Source organism: Gopherus flavomarginatus, chromosome 4 (genome assembly GCF_025201925.1).
Source record: "Gopherus flavomarginatus isolate rGopFla2 chromosome 4, rGopFla2.mat.asm, whole genome shotgun sequence".
NCBI lineage: Eukaryota > Metazoa > Chordata > Testudines > Testudinidae > Gopherus > Gopherus flavomarginatus.
Genome location: NC_066620.1, coordinates 60166381 through 60179546, shown reverse-complemented (window position 1 = coordinate 60179546; position 13166 = coordinate 60166381). Strand labels below are relative to the sequence as shown.

Sequence of the window (13166 nt, the reverse complement as noted above, 5' to 3'; positions counted from 1 at the left end):
TTTCAGTTCATGAACAGTTTCTAGTTAGATACCAGGTTTCAAGATGTAGGAGCCTAACTTTAGGCATCCATATCCCCAGTGAGGCACCTAAATAACTGGCTTAATTTTCAAAAAGTGCTGAAAACCTAGCCACTTTTAACTTCAGTCAGAGGTGCTTGGTGCTCAGCATTTTCAAAAATTGGGCTACCTAATTGGGTGCCTAAATATGGACTTTAGGCATCCACTTTTTAAAATCTTGAGCTTGGAATGTTACCTTTGGGGTGGGGCGGGGCTGCGCACTCCAGTGGATCAAAGCAAGTTCAGTATAACACAGTTTCATCTATAATGCAGTAAGATTTTTTTGGCTCCCAAGCATAGAGTTATATCGAGGTAGAGGTGTACTTTTTTAGTTCATGTTGAGACCACCAGTATCTTAACTTTGGAGCTTTTGGGTTCTTGTACTCTTTCCTTAGGTACCCCATTCTTTTATCTGTGCTCTGACTCACAACAGGTGCACTTCATATTTTTTACTTACCCCCCTCCCATGCCTCCCAAGATAGAGGATTTAGTAATATGAATACTGAATCTGTCCTAGCTCCGACCATGTGGGGATCTCCAACACTGAATGAGTAGAGCCTCACAACAGCCCTGAGAGTCAGATAAGCAGCATTATCTCTAACTTCATAGGTAGGAAAACTGAGGCACAAAGAGGGTAAAGTCTTGCTCCACAGTCAGTTGGTACATGTACACGAGCTGGTGGGATCATTTCCAGCTTGACGAGACATACCCAGGCTAGCTCTGATCAAACTAACATACTAAAAATAGTGTGTAGCCTCAGTTTCAGGAGCTGCCCCCCATATGATCAGAGCTAGCACGCGTATGCCTCCATGAGCTGGGAATTATATCTCCAGCTTGAGGTGCAGACATACCTGGTGTTACTTTTGAGCAGAAAAGAAGAGAGCGAGAAATGCAAAAGTTAAAACGAGACCAATTTTATTGAATATGTTCACAAACAGAGATAAGTGATTTATCTTCCATTCTTCTTTGATCGTAAAGATTTGAATATTAATACAGTATATAATGCATAATTAGTCACTAGTCCACACACCATTACTCGCCCACAAAAATGTCACTTTCCCTACTTCTCATCAACCATTTAATAAACTGGATATTGAGAGTGAGGTGATGAGGGCTCATATTACTAATTCTTCACTTGTTTAACAACTGTATGCTAGAGTATTTACCAGCACATCAAGTAATATTCTAAATACCTAAAAATAATCTACTGGTGTGAGAATAAATGGATAAAGTTTGTGCTGCGAAGAGTCAATTGCCTTTTAATTGGTTGCTCCCTTGCTTGCTTTGTAAATTAATGAGGTTCTTCTGTATCATACATGCTTGTTTGCTTCAGCTGACTTGTCCTTTCCTGCATACCATCTCTGGATAATTCTTTGCATTACTTCTGTCTGCTTTCCTTGGATCCAGCAGTTCTTTCTCTTCCACTGCCTCTTTAGAGAGCAAACAGAATCATCCCAAGAAATGGAACTCAACTAACAGCAATAAAAAGGCAGTGCGTAAAGTAGGTTCTGCCTCATCTAAAAGCAGTGCTGGTACTGTATCTGTTGTATTAGTAAAGAACACCTTCCCAGGCTGGAAATAGGGATGGCAGGTCAGTTAACTGTTTGGTCAAATATTCGTATAAATGTACTTGCTTTTACTTTGTCACTGCTTGGGGTGATAACTTAGAGGAGACACTTGTCAGATAGTTAGTCTTTAAACTCAAGTTTTTTCTATTTTTGTAACGTTTTTACTATTAGAAAATGTGCGGAAGAAGGTGCGGTTCTTAGTCTCACTTACAGATGAGCTGCACTTCAGACTATTACTGCAACTTCTAATGACCAAGTAAACCTTAAATCCAGCATTTTTTAATTAGACGGAATACCCACTGAAGCAGAGGAATGTTTTATCTAAGCAGTGTGTGTGGAACAGGGCCTTGCATTAAGAGCATATATGAATATTTGACCGGTCGGTTGGCTGACTCTCTGCTGAGACCTCATGATGTACTCCTCTTTGCATTTCAAAACTGCTGCTGTCCTAATTTCAGTTTTTCCCTTCATTAAACAGGATTGAATAATGCTTTTCCATCTACAAGAAAAAACCCTTTGGATGAAGGAGAAATTCAGCTCGGAGACAAAGTGCTAGTGGTAGGGCAGAGAACTGGCACTGTTAGATTCTATGGGACAACAAAGTTTGCGCCAGGTATTTTATCTGTTCTTAAAATACATTGTAGAATCAGAGTAATGTCCTAGGAACAATATAAATGTTTGGACCTTATTATTTAAAATAGAAATCCAGCAATTTAAGAGTTCTAGCTCAATTTCACTTTATTATAATTGAATATTTGACTTTGATGTGGAGCTGCCTAGAGTAATGGAGAAGATGGTACAGTACTTTACATTGTGACTGCCACTTGACATTGTAGTCTTTCTCAGAAAGTACAGTAATAATACCGTTCATTTTCTTAAGGCGGCTGTAGCCTGATTTGGAGTATGTTAGTAGCATTGATGTAATTTATCCACTTAATTTAATTTTATTTGATTAATTTTTAATTAATTAATATTAATAATAATTATTTGATATTAATTAGTATGGGTTTGACTCCCCAATATGTTTGATCAGAAGATAAAGTTCTTCCTGAATCAGACTTCACAGAGTTTATAAAAGGAACTTCGGGGTTATGACAGGAGCTTACACTGAGACAAATATAGTCATAAAGACCTTTTATTAAAATCAATGAAGTGGTAAGCAAATGTTAAAACAGTTCAGGATTACAGAGTTACAAATATCGCAGTTCATTAAGAGAGATATTTATGATAATACACTGTTATAAGCTGCAGACTTAATTGATACTCATACTCTGGTGCAGCAGCACCTTGGGCGTTTTCACACCTCTAGCAGAGGAAGTTACTGCAAAGTTGTTTGCGTTCTAATTTAACTCTATATATGCTAAATGCTTTAACTAAAATAAAAATATAAGGGAGATTAAATCCCTTTTCACTTACAGTTTTGAAAAGAAATAATACGGCCTATTAATAGTTAATAGCCGTCGTAGATGGGTAACATTGATACATAGATGAAGGTGGAGGCAATGGAGAGTAGACGGGAGCAGATAAATGGGTAGAATTGCCTGTCTAGTGGTGAGCTGTCTCACCTTTTTATAGAGCATTAGTTGGAAATCCTTCCTCCTATGCCCAAATTTCATCTTTCCCCCATGGAAATGTTAAGGTACCTTTGCCCCATAGGCCAGGATGTATGTGCGTATGAATGACAGGTATGTACGCATTTGTGGTGTACTTGTTAGATTTGTGGGCAAAAATCCCCTTTTTCCACCCTTTACTGTTATTGGTTCAGTTAAAGGTCTCCAGACATCTGCGTAGGTATTTTATCTATTATCACTTTTCTGAGTAAGGGTCCCAAAATGTGCTAAAGTTGCCTTAGCATCATACAGGATATTTGACCTGTAGGTCTCTTGTATTACAGCCACTTATTCTTAATATAAATCTATAAACCTATTACATCAAATACTTAAATTCATAAGAAAGACATTTATACAGACCAGCAGATTAATCCTTAGGGCTACAGGGCACACTTTTCTTTCCCTGGGCTTTTATATGCAGCTGTTTTTGACCACACTGATGTCTTGCGTTACTGAAGCTCTGCTAGAACATTTAGTGCTCTGCACTTTTTAGATGTGTCATGGTGATATATTGAGCTTTTTCAGTGTTTTTTGTTTGATTTCAGTTACTTCTCAGGACCAGTTTTTGTATTTTTATGCCCGATGAGGTTACCGATAACTGGAGAACTTACGTGCTAGAAATTCCCCCCAGTATTACATAATTAGGTTTCTTCAGAGGGAGGTGGGTTGTTCTGAAACCATAGGAACTATAACTTTTGAAAATGTATCCTTTCCAGCCAAATTATTCTTATGTTCTCCTGTCATTTTTGAGCTCTTTCATAAACCAAACCGCTGCCTAGAACATAACCATAAGGTTGAGGCAAAAAAGGTTCCATTATCCAGTGTCTGCACTTAGAGTGACTGTTATATTTGTACCTCCAGTAGTTTATCTCAAGCAAGTGGGCTTCCATTTAAAGTGGCAATACCCTGTCTTGACACTTGGTGGTATCAATATTTAAAAAAATTGCTTAAGATAAAATGTCAAAATGAAATATCAGCAGGCACAAGCCACATTCATCACCTCAAGGAGTATGTTATATGAAGCAATCCCCATTTAAGATGTCATTATTCTCTAACTTGATAGAGTAATATAGATTCGATAGAACCTAATGGAAAAGCCAGAATAGTCTATTAACCTCAAATGGTTATGTTCCCATATTTAACTGGTATGGTGGGAATGGATTTCCTGACCTAGCTGCGTGGTCACCATGTAAGGTTGTTTTGTTGTTTTGTTTTTTGTTTTGTTTTTTTTTTTTTAAAGAAAACTTCACCACTGCAACTCTTTGCCTTTGAAACAGCCATATTTTAAAATGGCAAAAAGTGGGCAACGATATAGAACTCTTTCTGAGCAATTGTCAAAAACGTGACACCCTACCTGCCCCCCTGGTTTATTTTTGGTGACAGTGCAGATCTTTTTCATATAGTTTTGTCTCACCTGCCTTTGGTGGACAGGAAAGAAGGAACTTTTGATATATTGATCACTTTTAATTCATAGGTCACTGTTCTCATTTCTTCATCTGATAATTAGTATTGTCCTTAAACCTGTAGCCTCAGCACCAAATTACTTGAATTTAATTTTGAGTCTTTTGGGACCAGACAGCATAAGGATTGCTGATAGGATACAGAATTTCTCAGCTTTTCATAATCAGCTGACATTCATCACAGATTGGTAGTGATCAAACTTATTACCATCTGATGGCTGTTCAGTAGCCTGTGTAAAATGAATTGCTGGCCAATCCCAGTTCCTTACACATTTGTATTTGCATCATAAAATCTACCTTGCAATTGGTAATAATTACTTCTGATTTTAGAGAGGGAGAAGGACTGAATGAGCATTGAGTGACATTTCAATCTTAGTAGTGGTCATGTGAAATCAGGATTGAGGCATAAGTGCAGAGAAATTGCCAGTACAGCTTTGTCAGTCTGCTGTTTTCAGTAGCCTTAAATTCACTTATATAAGATGCAAAGCTTTTTATCTTTTCTGTTTTTTGCTAAAAATAAGCCATTTTTCTTAAAATAGATGTAAGTTTTGAGTAATCAACAGTATTTCTAGGGCTATTTTGAATAGAGCATTCGTATCTCAGTGTTTTTTAATATAATTTAGTTAACTGTTCTTATTTGTCTTCTGTATGTTGGTGGTGGCATACATTTTGATTTGACGTAATGCAATCACTTCTGGGTCAGGGAAATCTTGTCTTGGGTTTGGTTAATACACAGATTGTTATGTATAAATTAGTCATATGCACAACTTGAGCATCTGTTAACTATTTTAAATACAAAATTTTAATATTACCCCTGGTAAAAGTAATATTGAAATTCCAACTTCTAACTGTAGGCTTTTGGTGTGGCATTGAACTGAACAAACCTCACGGCAAGAATGATGGTTCAGTTGGAGGGGTCCAGTACTTCAGTTGTCTCCCCAGATATGGCATATTTGCCCCACCAAGCAGAGTGCAGAGGTGAGTATGATATTGTTTTATGTCTGTGTCACAAAACATTTTCTCACTTCCTCTCCAATGAGAAATAAAATTCTGAACGAACTTAAGAGGAAAAACAATTATTCCTGCTGCTGGGGAGGTGGTAGATCCCCTTGGTTCTGAGACTAGGTTGCTGAAAGAGTACTAGTATATCTCAGTACCAGTGCTATATAAACAAGAAGCATACCCAGGTGGCTGTTTCAGCAACCTCACAAATCTAAAAATATTTCATTCCATCCCACTGCCTCTATATCAAGTGATTAAATTTAGGGATGTAACTAATTCAGTAGGTGCTCTTGAAAGCTCTCATTTTTAGGGCCAAATCCTGATACTGTGAGCAGAATTCAAGTACAAGGATTCTGCCTGTGGATGCTACATAGCTTCCTGGTGGATATAGATCTCACCAGTTGAATCACAGACACTCCCATTGGGCATGGGGTAAGGAATACCAGAGATAACCCTGTGCTCTCTAGCCATGTGTGCTTTTGATCAGCGGATGAGTACGATGCCTGTGTCTAGTTACCATGACTGACATATCTATGTTCTTCTCCACTTCCCCTTTTTCTTCTCCTCCAGTCTTCTAGTATGGCAAACAATCACAGAACAATGCCCCCAGCATAAAAGATGATGCATACTTTCCCCATTGCTACTGTTGGGTTATAACACGCAGAGGAATCAGCACTCTATCTTTAGCCTTTAGATGTTTGTGTGTGTGTATGAATGTGTATATATATATATCATTTTCTGTTGCTGCATATGCTCTCAGGCAAACTTTCATTGTGCACCTTCAGTAAGACTAAAGATGTCTCTTCTGAGTTTTCTTGATCTTGAGCATACTGCACCTTTTCTGTATCCTTAGATACACACATGCAACATTTTATATTACTAGCTGTCTGTTGACAAAATACTTTCTGTAGTAATGTATACAAGGCAGAAGTAAGGCCTCTGTGAGACTCTGAACTCTGCATTTAGTGACTTGTGGGCAACTAAAAGCTCAGTCTATTTAGAATGAAAATTTAACCAGGATGGTGTGGAGGACTCAACCCTAAATTAATCCAACATATTAAGCCTTTTGGAAAACCTTGCAACCGATCTTTAGCCAAAATAGCCCAGCAATATATTTCTTAAAGTTGAAATTAAACAATTTTAATTTGTGAGACTTAACCCATTATCTCACTTTAGGTTAACAGGTTCCTTAGACTCCCTCACAGAAGTTTCAACAGGTAAAATGAATCATTCTTTCCCAGGTAAGAATCTGAGACGAGGGTCTGGTTTTGTTTGGGTAGCCTGTAGAACATTTCCAGAAATTGCAGCTTCCTGGACATGCCACCCAGGTTCTTTGAATGGCCAAAGCAAAACAGATTTTAGAGCAACGCAGATGCCCCAAGATGCATTGCTATTTGACTTCTCCCTCCTTTACTGACATTGACTGTCCAGTCACTGTTTGCAAGCAGGATTGGTGTTAGGAGACTGACATGCTATCAGTTCCTTCAATTGCAGAAATGGAGGAAATAATTGCATCAGGTATCAGAATGTAACCCATCAATCCAGTGAATAAAAATGAATTTACTTCCTTGAACAGTTCCTTTGGTCCCTATTTATACATACTGGGGTTTTTGCTTGTACTAAAAACCAAAACAAAACCCTGGCTTTGGAATGGACTTACTGCAATAAATGGATATTTCCCCCTTTGTCTACTGTTGACTTAAAAAGTTGTTTTGTAAAGCTCTGTGTACTCTTTATGCACTCAGTTTTATTATCTAAAATACAAGGCACCTTGGCCCAACCGATAGGGTGCTAGGCTGGGACTCAGGAGCCAGGAGTTATTTTCCTGTCATGGCCCCAGACCTGCTCTGTGCCCTTGGGCAAGTAAACTTCCCCTCTTTCTGCATCTGTTTACGCTGTAAGCTCTTTGGGGCAGGAACTGTGCTATAATATGTATTTCTACAGTGCTTGGCATGATAGGGCCCTGCGCTCAATTGCTACCCTAGTACTTTTTACTGATGATGATTAAATTTCTTACCAAAAATTTTACCATCTAATACAAAAAGAAAACAAAACACTTGGCAGTGGTTCAGGCACAGAAGGGATTGTTGAGGAGATCAGAATAGGGATGATTCACAGATAATTTGGGTTTGATACAGAGCTAGTGAATTATTTATGAAAAATTTGGCATTTTTCCTAAACATTTTTTGTGGAAGTTGTTTCAAAATTTTGAAACATTTATTTTTACCTACCCCTTGTTCCTCTTCCTTCTCAAAATTCTTGAACATTTCTTGATTCTTATGGAATTTTTCACAACAAAATACTTACCATTTCCCATGCAGCTGTAATTTGGAGTGGTGGGGAGGGTGCTTAGCAAACGAGATGGGAGCGAAGAAAGCGGTTGTGCACGTTTTATTTTTAAATCAAGTAGCTTAGTCACCTTATTTATTCATTTTCTCCTGTAGGTTTTAGGCGAAGTTTAAGTACAACTTCTGCATCTTCACAGAAGGAGATAAACAGGAGAAATTCCTTTGTCAAGTGAGTGTTTGTTTAAATATGTATTAACTGTGCAAAACTGGGCAGCTGTAGTTTAGAATCACTGGAAGAAAGCCCAGAACGTCCTTCTCTTGACACGTGCAGGTAACTGCACTGAATAGTGTAGGTTCCTTTCAACTGACTTGTGTAATTTCCATTAATGCACAGAACCAGTTCTTGCAGTCTTCTCAGACAAAACTCCCTCTGAGTTCTGGCTGAGAGGGAACAACTGCAGGGCCAGTCCTAGACGAAGTGAACCGCTTGTGCTTGTCCTTGAATCTTGTGCCACCAAAATAGAACAGGGAGTGAAAGTTTCAACTGTGAACTCTTCTAACTCCGGCTGACAAACTATAGCTTAAAAGAAATATCCCTAACATGGAAAAAAATTGCATTCTGTCCTCTTTCCCTGGCGGCGTTTCACATTTTTGCTTGACTTGTTACTTTAGATTAACCTGGTATATTTGAAGCAATCTGATATTTTTAACATGGAATCTATTTTCTTCTTGGCTGTATATAATTAGATACAAATACACTTAGATTATAGATTTTTGCAGTGGATTTTATTATCTTTCATTGTGTGTCTGTCCAGCATCCAAATGAAAATGATCTGTTTCTCATGCGGAGGTATAAATGAAGAGTGGGCTGTCGTTTTGTACATTTGATCACGTAGCTTTTGTTGAAACATAGTTTCCAGGGAGTTTAAGTCCTGGTTCTGCATTGCAAAGCACTATGGCCATGCACCATTTAAATTCATTTGTGGCTAACCACTGTGGACAGAGCCAAATTTCTCAGTGTATTAACTATTTGTTCAGTTTTTGCACACTGAGCTTTCTGATCTCTGTTGCCATATGATGCTTAGACTTGCATAAGGAAAAAAGAATATGGGGACATTTCTGTTTGAGAAGGAGAATTCTCTTCAGGAAGGGTACCTCACTGAATTCAGTGGAGAATTTGTGTTCTGTTCTAGTTCATTCATTATTCCAAGTATTTATGGTTTTTTACACAATTCAATATTGTATGTGTTAAGTTCAGCACTTTCTGTAACCAGCCTGTGCTATCTGATATGTTTGTTATAACACAGTTTTGACCCATTAATACTGGCTGGCCCTGCTATGTCACAACTTCATTTGGCTAACCCAGGGGGCCCCAACGCAATGCCTGCAGGTGCCATGGCGCCTGCCAGGGCATCTAAGTGTGCCCACGTACTGGCCGACAGTCGAGCATCTGCCGAAATGCCGCCGACAAGCAGCGTCATCCAGAGGTGTTGCCGCCAAAATGCCACCGATTTTCGGCGACATTTCAGCGGCGACGCCTCTGGATGACGCTGCTTGTCGGCGGTATTTCGGCGGTGACGCCTATTGATGTTGCCGCTTGTCGGCGGCATTTTGGTGGATGCTTGTCCGCCGCCATGGTCCTCTGTGGTTTGTGGTCTGGTGCCTGCCAGATGAAAAAGTTTGGGGACCACTGGGCTAACCTGTTCATAAGCACAGCAGTTTGTTTATGCCGCTCTCTGTCAGTGATACCATTGTCTACTATAAAGAAGAGGTTGATTTTAATATCAGGTACGTGAAAGGAGAACTGATTTTCAATATGTTATGATGTGCTGTCCCTATTTGTAAATAACTGCATACACATCCTACTATTGACATGGGATCTGAAGTAATCTATTAAAAAGGTAAATTTAAAATGCCTTTCAGAAACATGTCAGTGCATAAGATAATCATAGGAAAAAAATTTGCTTGTGTGCTCACAGAAAGAAGCCTAATTTCTTTCTCTAACTAGATCTAGAAGCTCGATGCTGCGGCGTAGTTGGAGCAACACCACTACGACTAACACTGAGGGACCTGTGAAACTACATGAGGGTTCTCAGGTCCTTCTAACCAGCTCTAATGAGATGGGCACAATTAGGTACATTGGCCCTACTGACTTTGCACCAGGGATATGGCTTGGCCTTGAACTCAGAAGTGCCAAGGGAAAGAACGATGGATCTGTGGGTGACAAGCGCTACTTCACCTGTAAGACAAACCATGGCGTCTTAGTTCGGCCTAGTAGAGTAACCTATCGTGGGATTAATGGAGCAAAACTTGTGGATGATATTTGTTGAACCAGAGTGCTTACAACCTGTGCATCAAGTGCTAGTGCAATGATATATAAGCATTAAACCACATACAATAACCCCAACATCATCTGCACGGAATGCTGACTGAAATTTTATCTAAAACCTGCTTCTTTTGGTAATGTATCTCTTCAGGCTCTAACCGCCTCAGAGTCATCATGAGGAGTGGAAATCATATACCCCTCTCTCCTATTTTGACACAGTCCCTGCCTGTGAGTTTCTTGTAAAAGCATTCTGGGTTTGATACTGTATTATTTGAATAATGTCCCACTCTGAGAAGGCCAGTAAGGCCAGCATATCTGATGTTCTTTTAAGTTGCTTTGTGATTCAGTGTATTAGGAAGGTTTTTTTCCGTGTACTAATGAACTGATACATCATTCTCCTGCCTTTTCATAACAAAGGAGATTGTTAACTGAGTCACATTAGTCTGTGCAGTATTGGTTCCAGGATATTAGAGACAAGGGTGAGTGCCAGAATATATCTTTTATTGGACCAACTTCTGTTGGTGAGGGAGACAAGTTTTTGAGTATGCAGAACTCTTTTATTCTTCTTCTTCCCAGACCTGAAGAAGTGCTGTGTAGCTGGAAAGCTTTTCTCTCACCAAGAGAAGTTGGTCTAGGGAAGAAGGATATTCCTGCTCCACCTTGTTTCTCATATTAGTCTGTTTGCTAGACACTTTGTCCATCTCTCTGTGAGCTAGTAGTAATAAGCAGGAGACATTACTTTTTTTTTTTTTTAAATCAGTTGTGAACCAATTAAGTATTTTATCATTCATAAAAAAAACCCATCCCAAAAAAACGCACACAGGGCTAATGGAAAAACCTGTAATTGGAAGAATTTGCTGCTACCATGCTATGCCAGTGAACAGCATGAATGAAACAGAAAAAAGACTGTAAAAAGCACAAAGACGCTGTGTCTGGTTTGCACTTTTCTCTGTGTGGATTTGTAAAAAGACAGCAGCATGCAAGATGCACTTTTGAAAATATAATGCACTTTCAGCTCTCTTCTCTGGAGAGCTTTCCCCTGCTGTTTGAAGAAATTCTTTTGTTTGCTGTTGCTGCAGGCTACAATCATCATGATGTTTCAATGCATATAGATAGAACTTAGGTTCACCTCACGTAGTACTTGCATCACTAATATTTGTCCTTTTTATGTACTGTCTGCAGGAAGTACTGTGCAGTATATGTATATTTTTAAAGCAAACATTATTCTGTTTTTACTTCCTTCACATTTTATATATTTCTTCATTGTCCTTCAGAGCAGTTTCTTCCTTGCTACATTTGCCATTTATAAAATTCAAAATTGCCTATGAATCTTTTTAGATGTAACATGGTAACACTTCTATTTTGATTATTTGGCTGCAACATGATTTGTCTCAGCCTTTTTAAATAAACTCAGTGTTTTTAGAATTTGTTTCATATACATCCTGAACAGCTAAAATACATAACATGTCTAGCATGTATTAATATCTTTTAGTGCAAGTATACAGGTTTCAAACAGTAAAATGGTTTGACACTTCTGAATGAGCTGTTCGTTGCATTTCACTTAAGTGAGAAATGTACAGTGCTTTAAATTACATTTGTAGTATCCTATTTTTAGACTGACTTTGTGCAGCTTATACAATGTATTTTAAATATGGCTATTTTTCCTGAAATATTAAAAAAGGCTGCATATTGTATTCTGATCTATGGAAGTTTTTAACTGAAGATAAAAATTGTAAACGTACACGTTTTATTATAAACTGTCTAACTTATAGCTTTGTATTTGAAGTTAGCAAGGTTCTGAACATCTGTATGTCCAACATCTGTTTCTTCCATGTTTTATATCTATAGGTATCTTTTTTTCCCTGTAATTAACACAGTATTCATGGATCTTTGATTAACGCCCATTCTTTTAAAGATCATTTGCTTTTGGGGGAGTGTGTCACAAAATGAGTGTCCTTTTTTTTTTCCTTACAAATTATGTAAATAGGACAGAGAAATGGCAACTCTAATATATTAACAGGTTTTATATCTTGATGCAGTTTATCATCTTGCTGTATGGTACAGAATTGCAAGCTGCCAAACAAAGTATATACATCACTTAAAGTGGTCTTGTTTTTTCTCTCCCTCCACCCGTTTTGGATAGTGCAATGTCTGAAGTAACGTCCTGGTGGCTTAGGTTATTTGTCCACTCTTTTCATTGCTAATGAGGCTAATGTTCAGGTGCCATAGTTCATCTGTGCAAAGGTACAGCTACTCCTGGTGCCCACTGTTGGAGGGCCTCGCTTTCCTGTTCTTTGTGCCAAAAATGATCAGCAGGGGCACAGTTAATCTCGCTGCAGTGTCAAGGCTGAAGGCCAGTGATGACAGGAAGACTGAGATCGAACCTGGCTCTGTGACTTGTAGGCATGTCACTTGCCCTATTCTGCTCTATTTCCCAGTCTACAATCAGGGGATGATATGTAACCTTTTCTAAAGCAATAGGAGATCTTCAGCCAGAAGCTCTCCCGTGGCATACAAGTGTCAGTCATAACTCTGATGGGCTTCCTATATGACCTTGAGTGAGTCATTAATCTCACTCTCTCATCTTTATCTGAGGGGTGTGAATAGCTTTTTTTACACAACTTTCAGTCCTGTTGCCACTAGGAAAAAAACACCATGAACTTTAACACACATTTATTTTGCTAAATAGCCACTGCAGCGAGCCTGCAAGGAGATTAACAGGACTTGCTCTGAATTTTAGGTAGGAGTTGAAATATTAGTGAAGTTACTTCTAAGCCTAGTGATGACAATAGTTCATCCTCAGCTTACAAGTCAGGTGTGATAAACTGATGTTGAGATAATGATGGCAGAGATTT

At 38.6% G+C, this 13166-nt stretch overlaps 1 protein-coding gene across 7 annotated transcripts in view; it reads left to right on the top strand.

The window, feature by feature from the left end:
* The window catches only part of CLIP4 (CAP-Gly domain containing linker protein family member 4), a 70145-nt gene extending 57731 nt beyond the window's left edge, over positions 1 to 12414 (top strand). For 6 of the 7 annotated variants that reach the window (XM_050948533.1, XM_050948532.1, XM_050948534.1 and 3 more), the window contains 5 exons: positions 2104 to 2238; positions 5550 to 5673; positions 6874 to 6938; positions 8142 to 8214; positions 9994 to 12414. In XM_050948533.1, coding sequence (XP_050804490.1) covers positions 2104 to 2238; positions 5550 to 5673; positions 6874 to 6938; positions 8142 to 8214; positions 9994 to 10315 — 719 coding nt within the window. In that variant the 3' untranslated portion in view covers positions 10316 to 12414. The remainder of the gene's footprint in view (positions 1 to 2103; positions 2239 to 5549; positions 5674 to 6873; positions 6939 to 8141; positions 8215 to 9993) is intronic. The other variant, XM_050948536.1, reaches the window with a different exon arrangement.
* Positions 12415 to 13166: the final 752 nt, after the last annotated feature.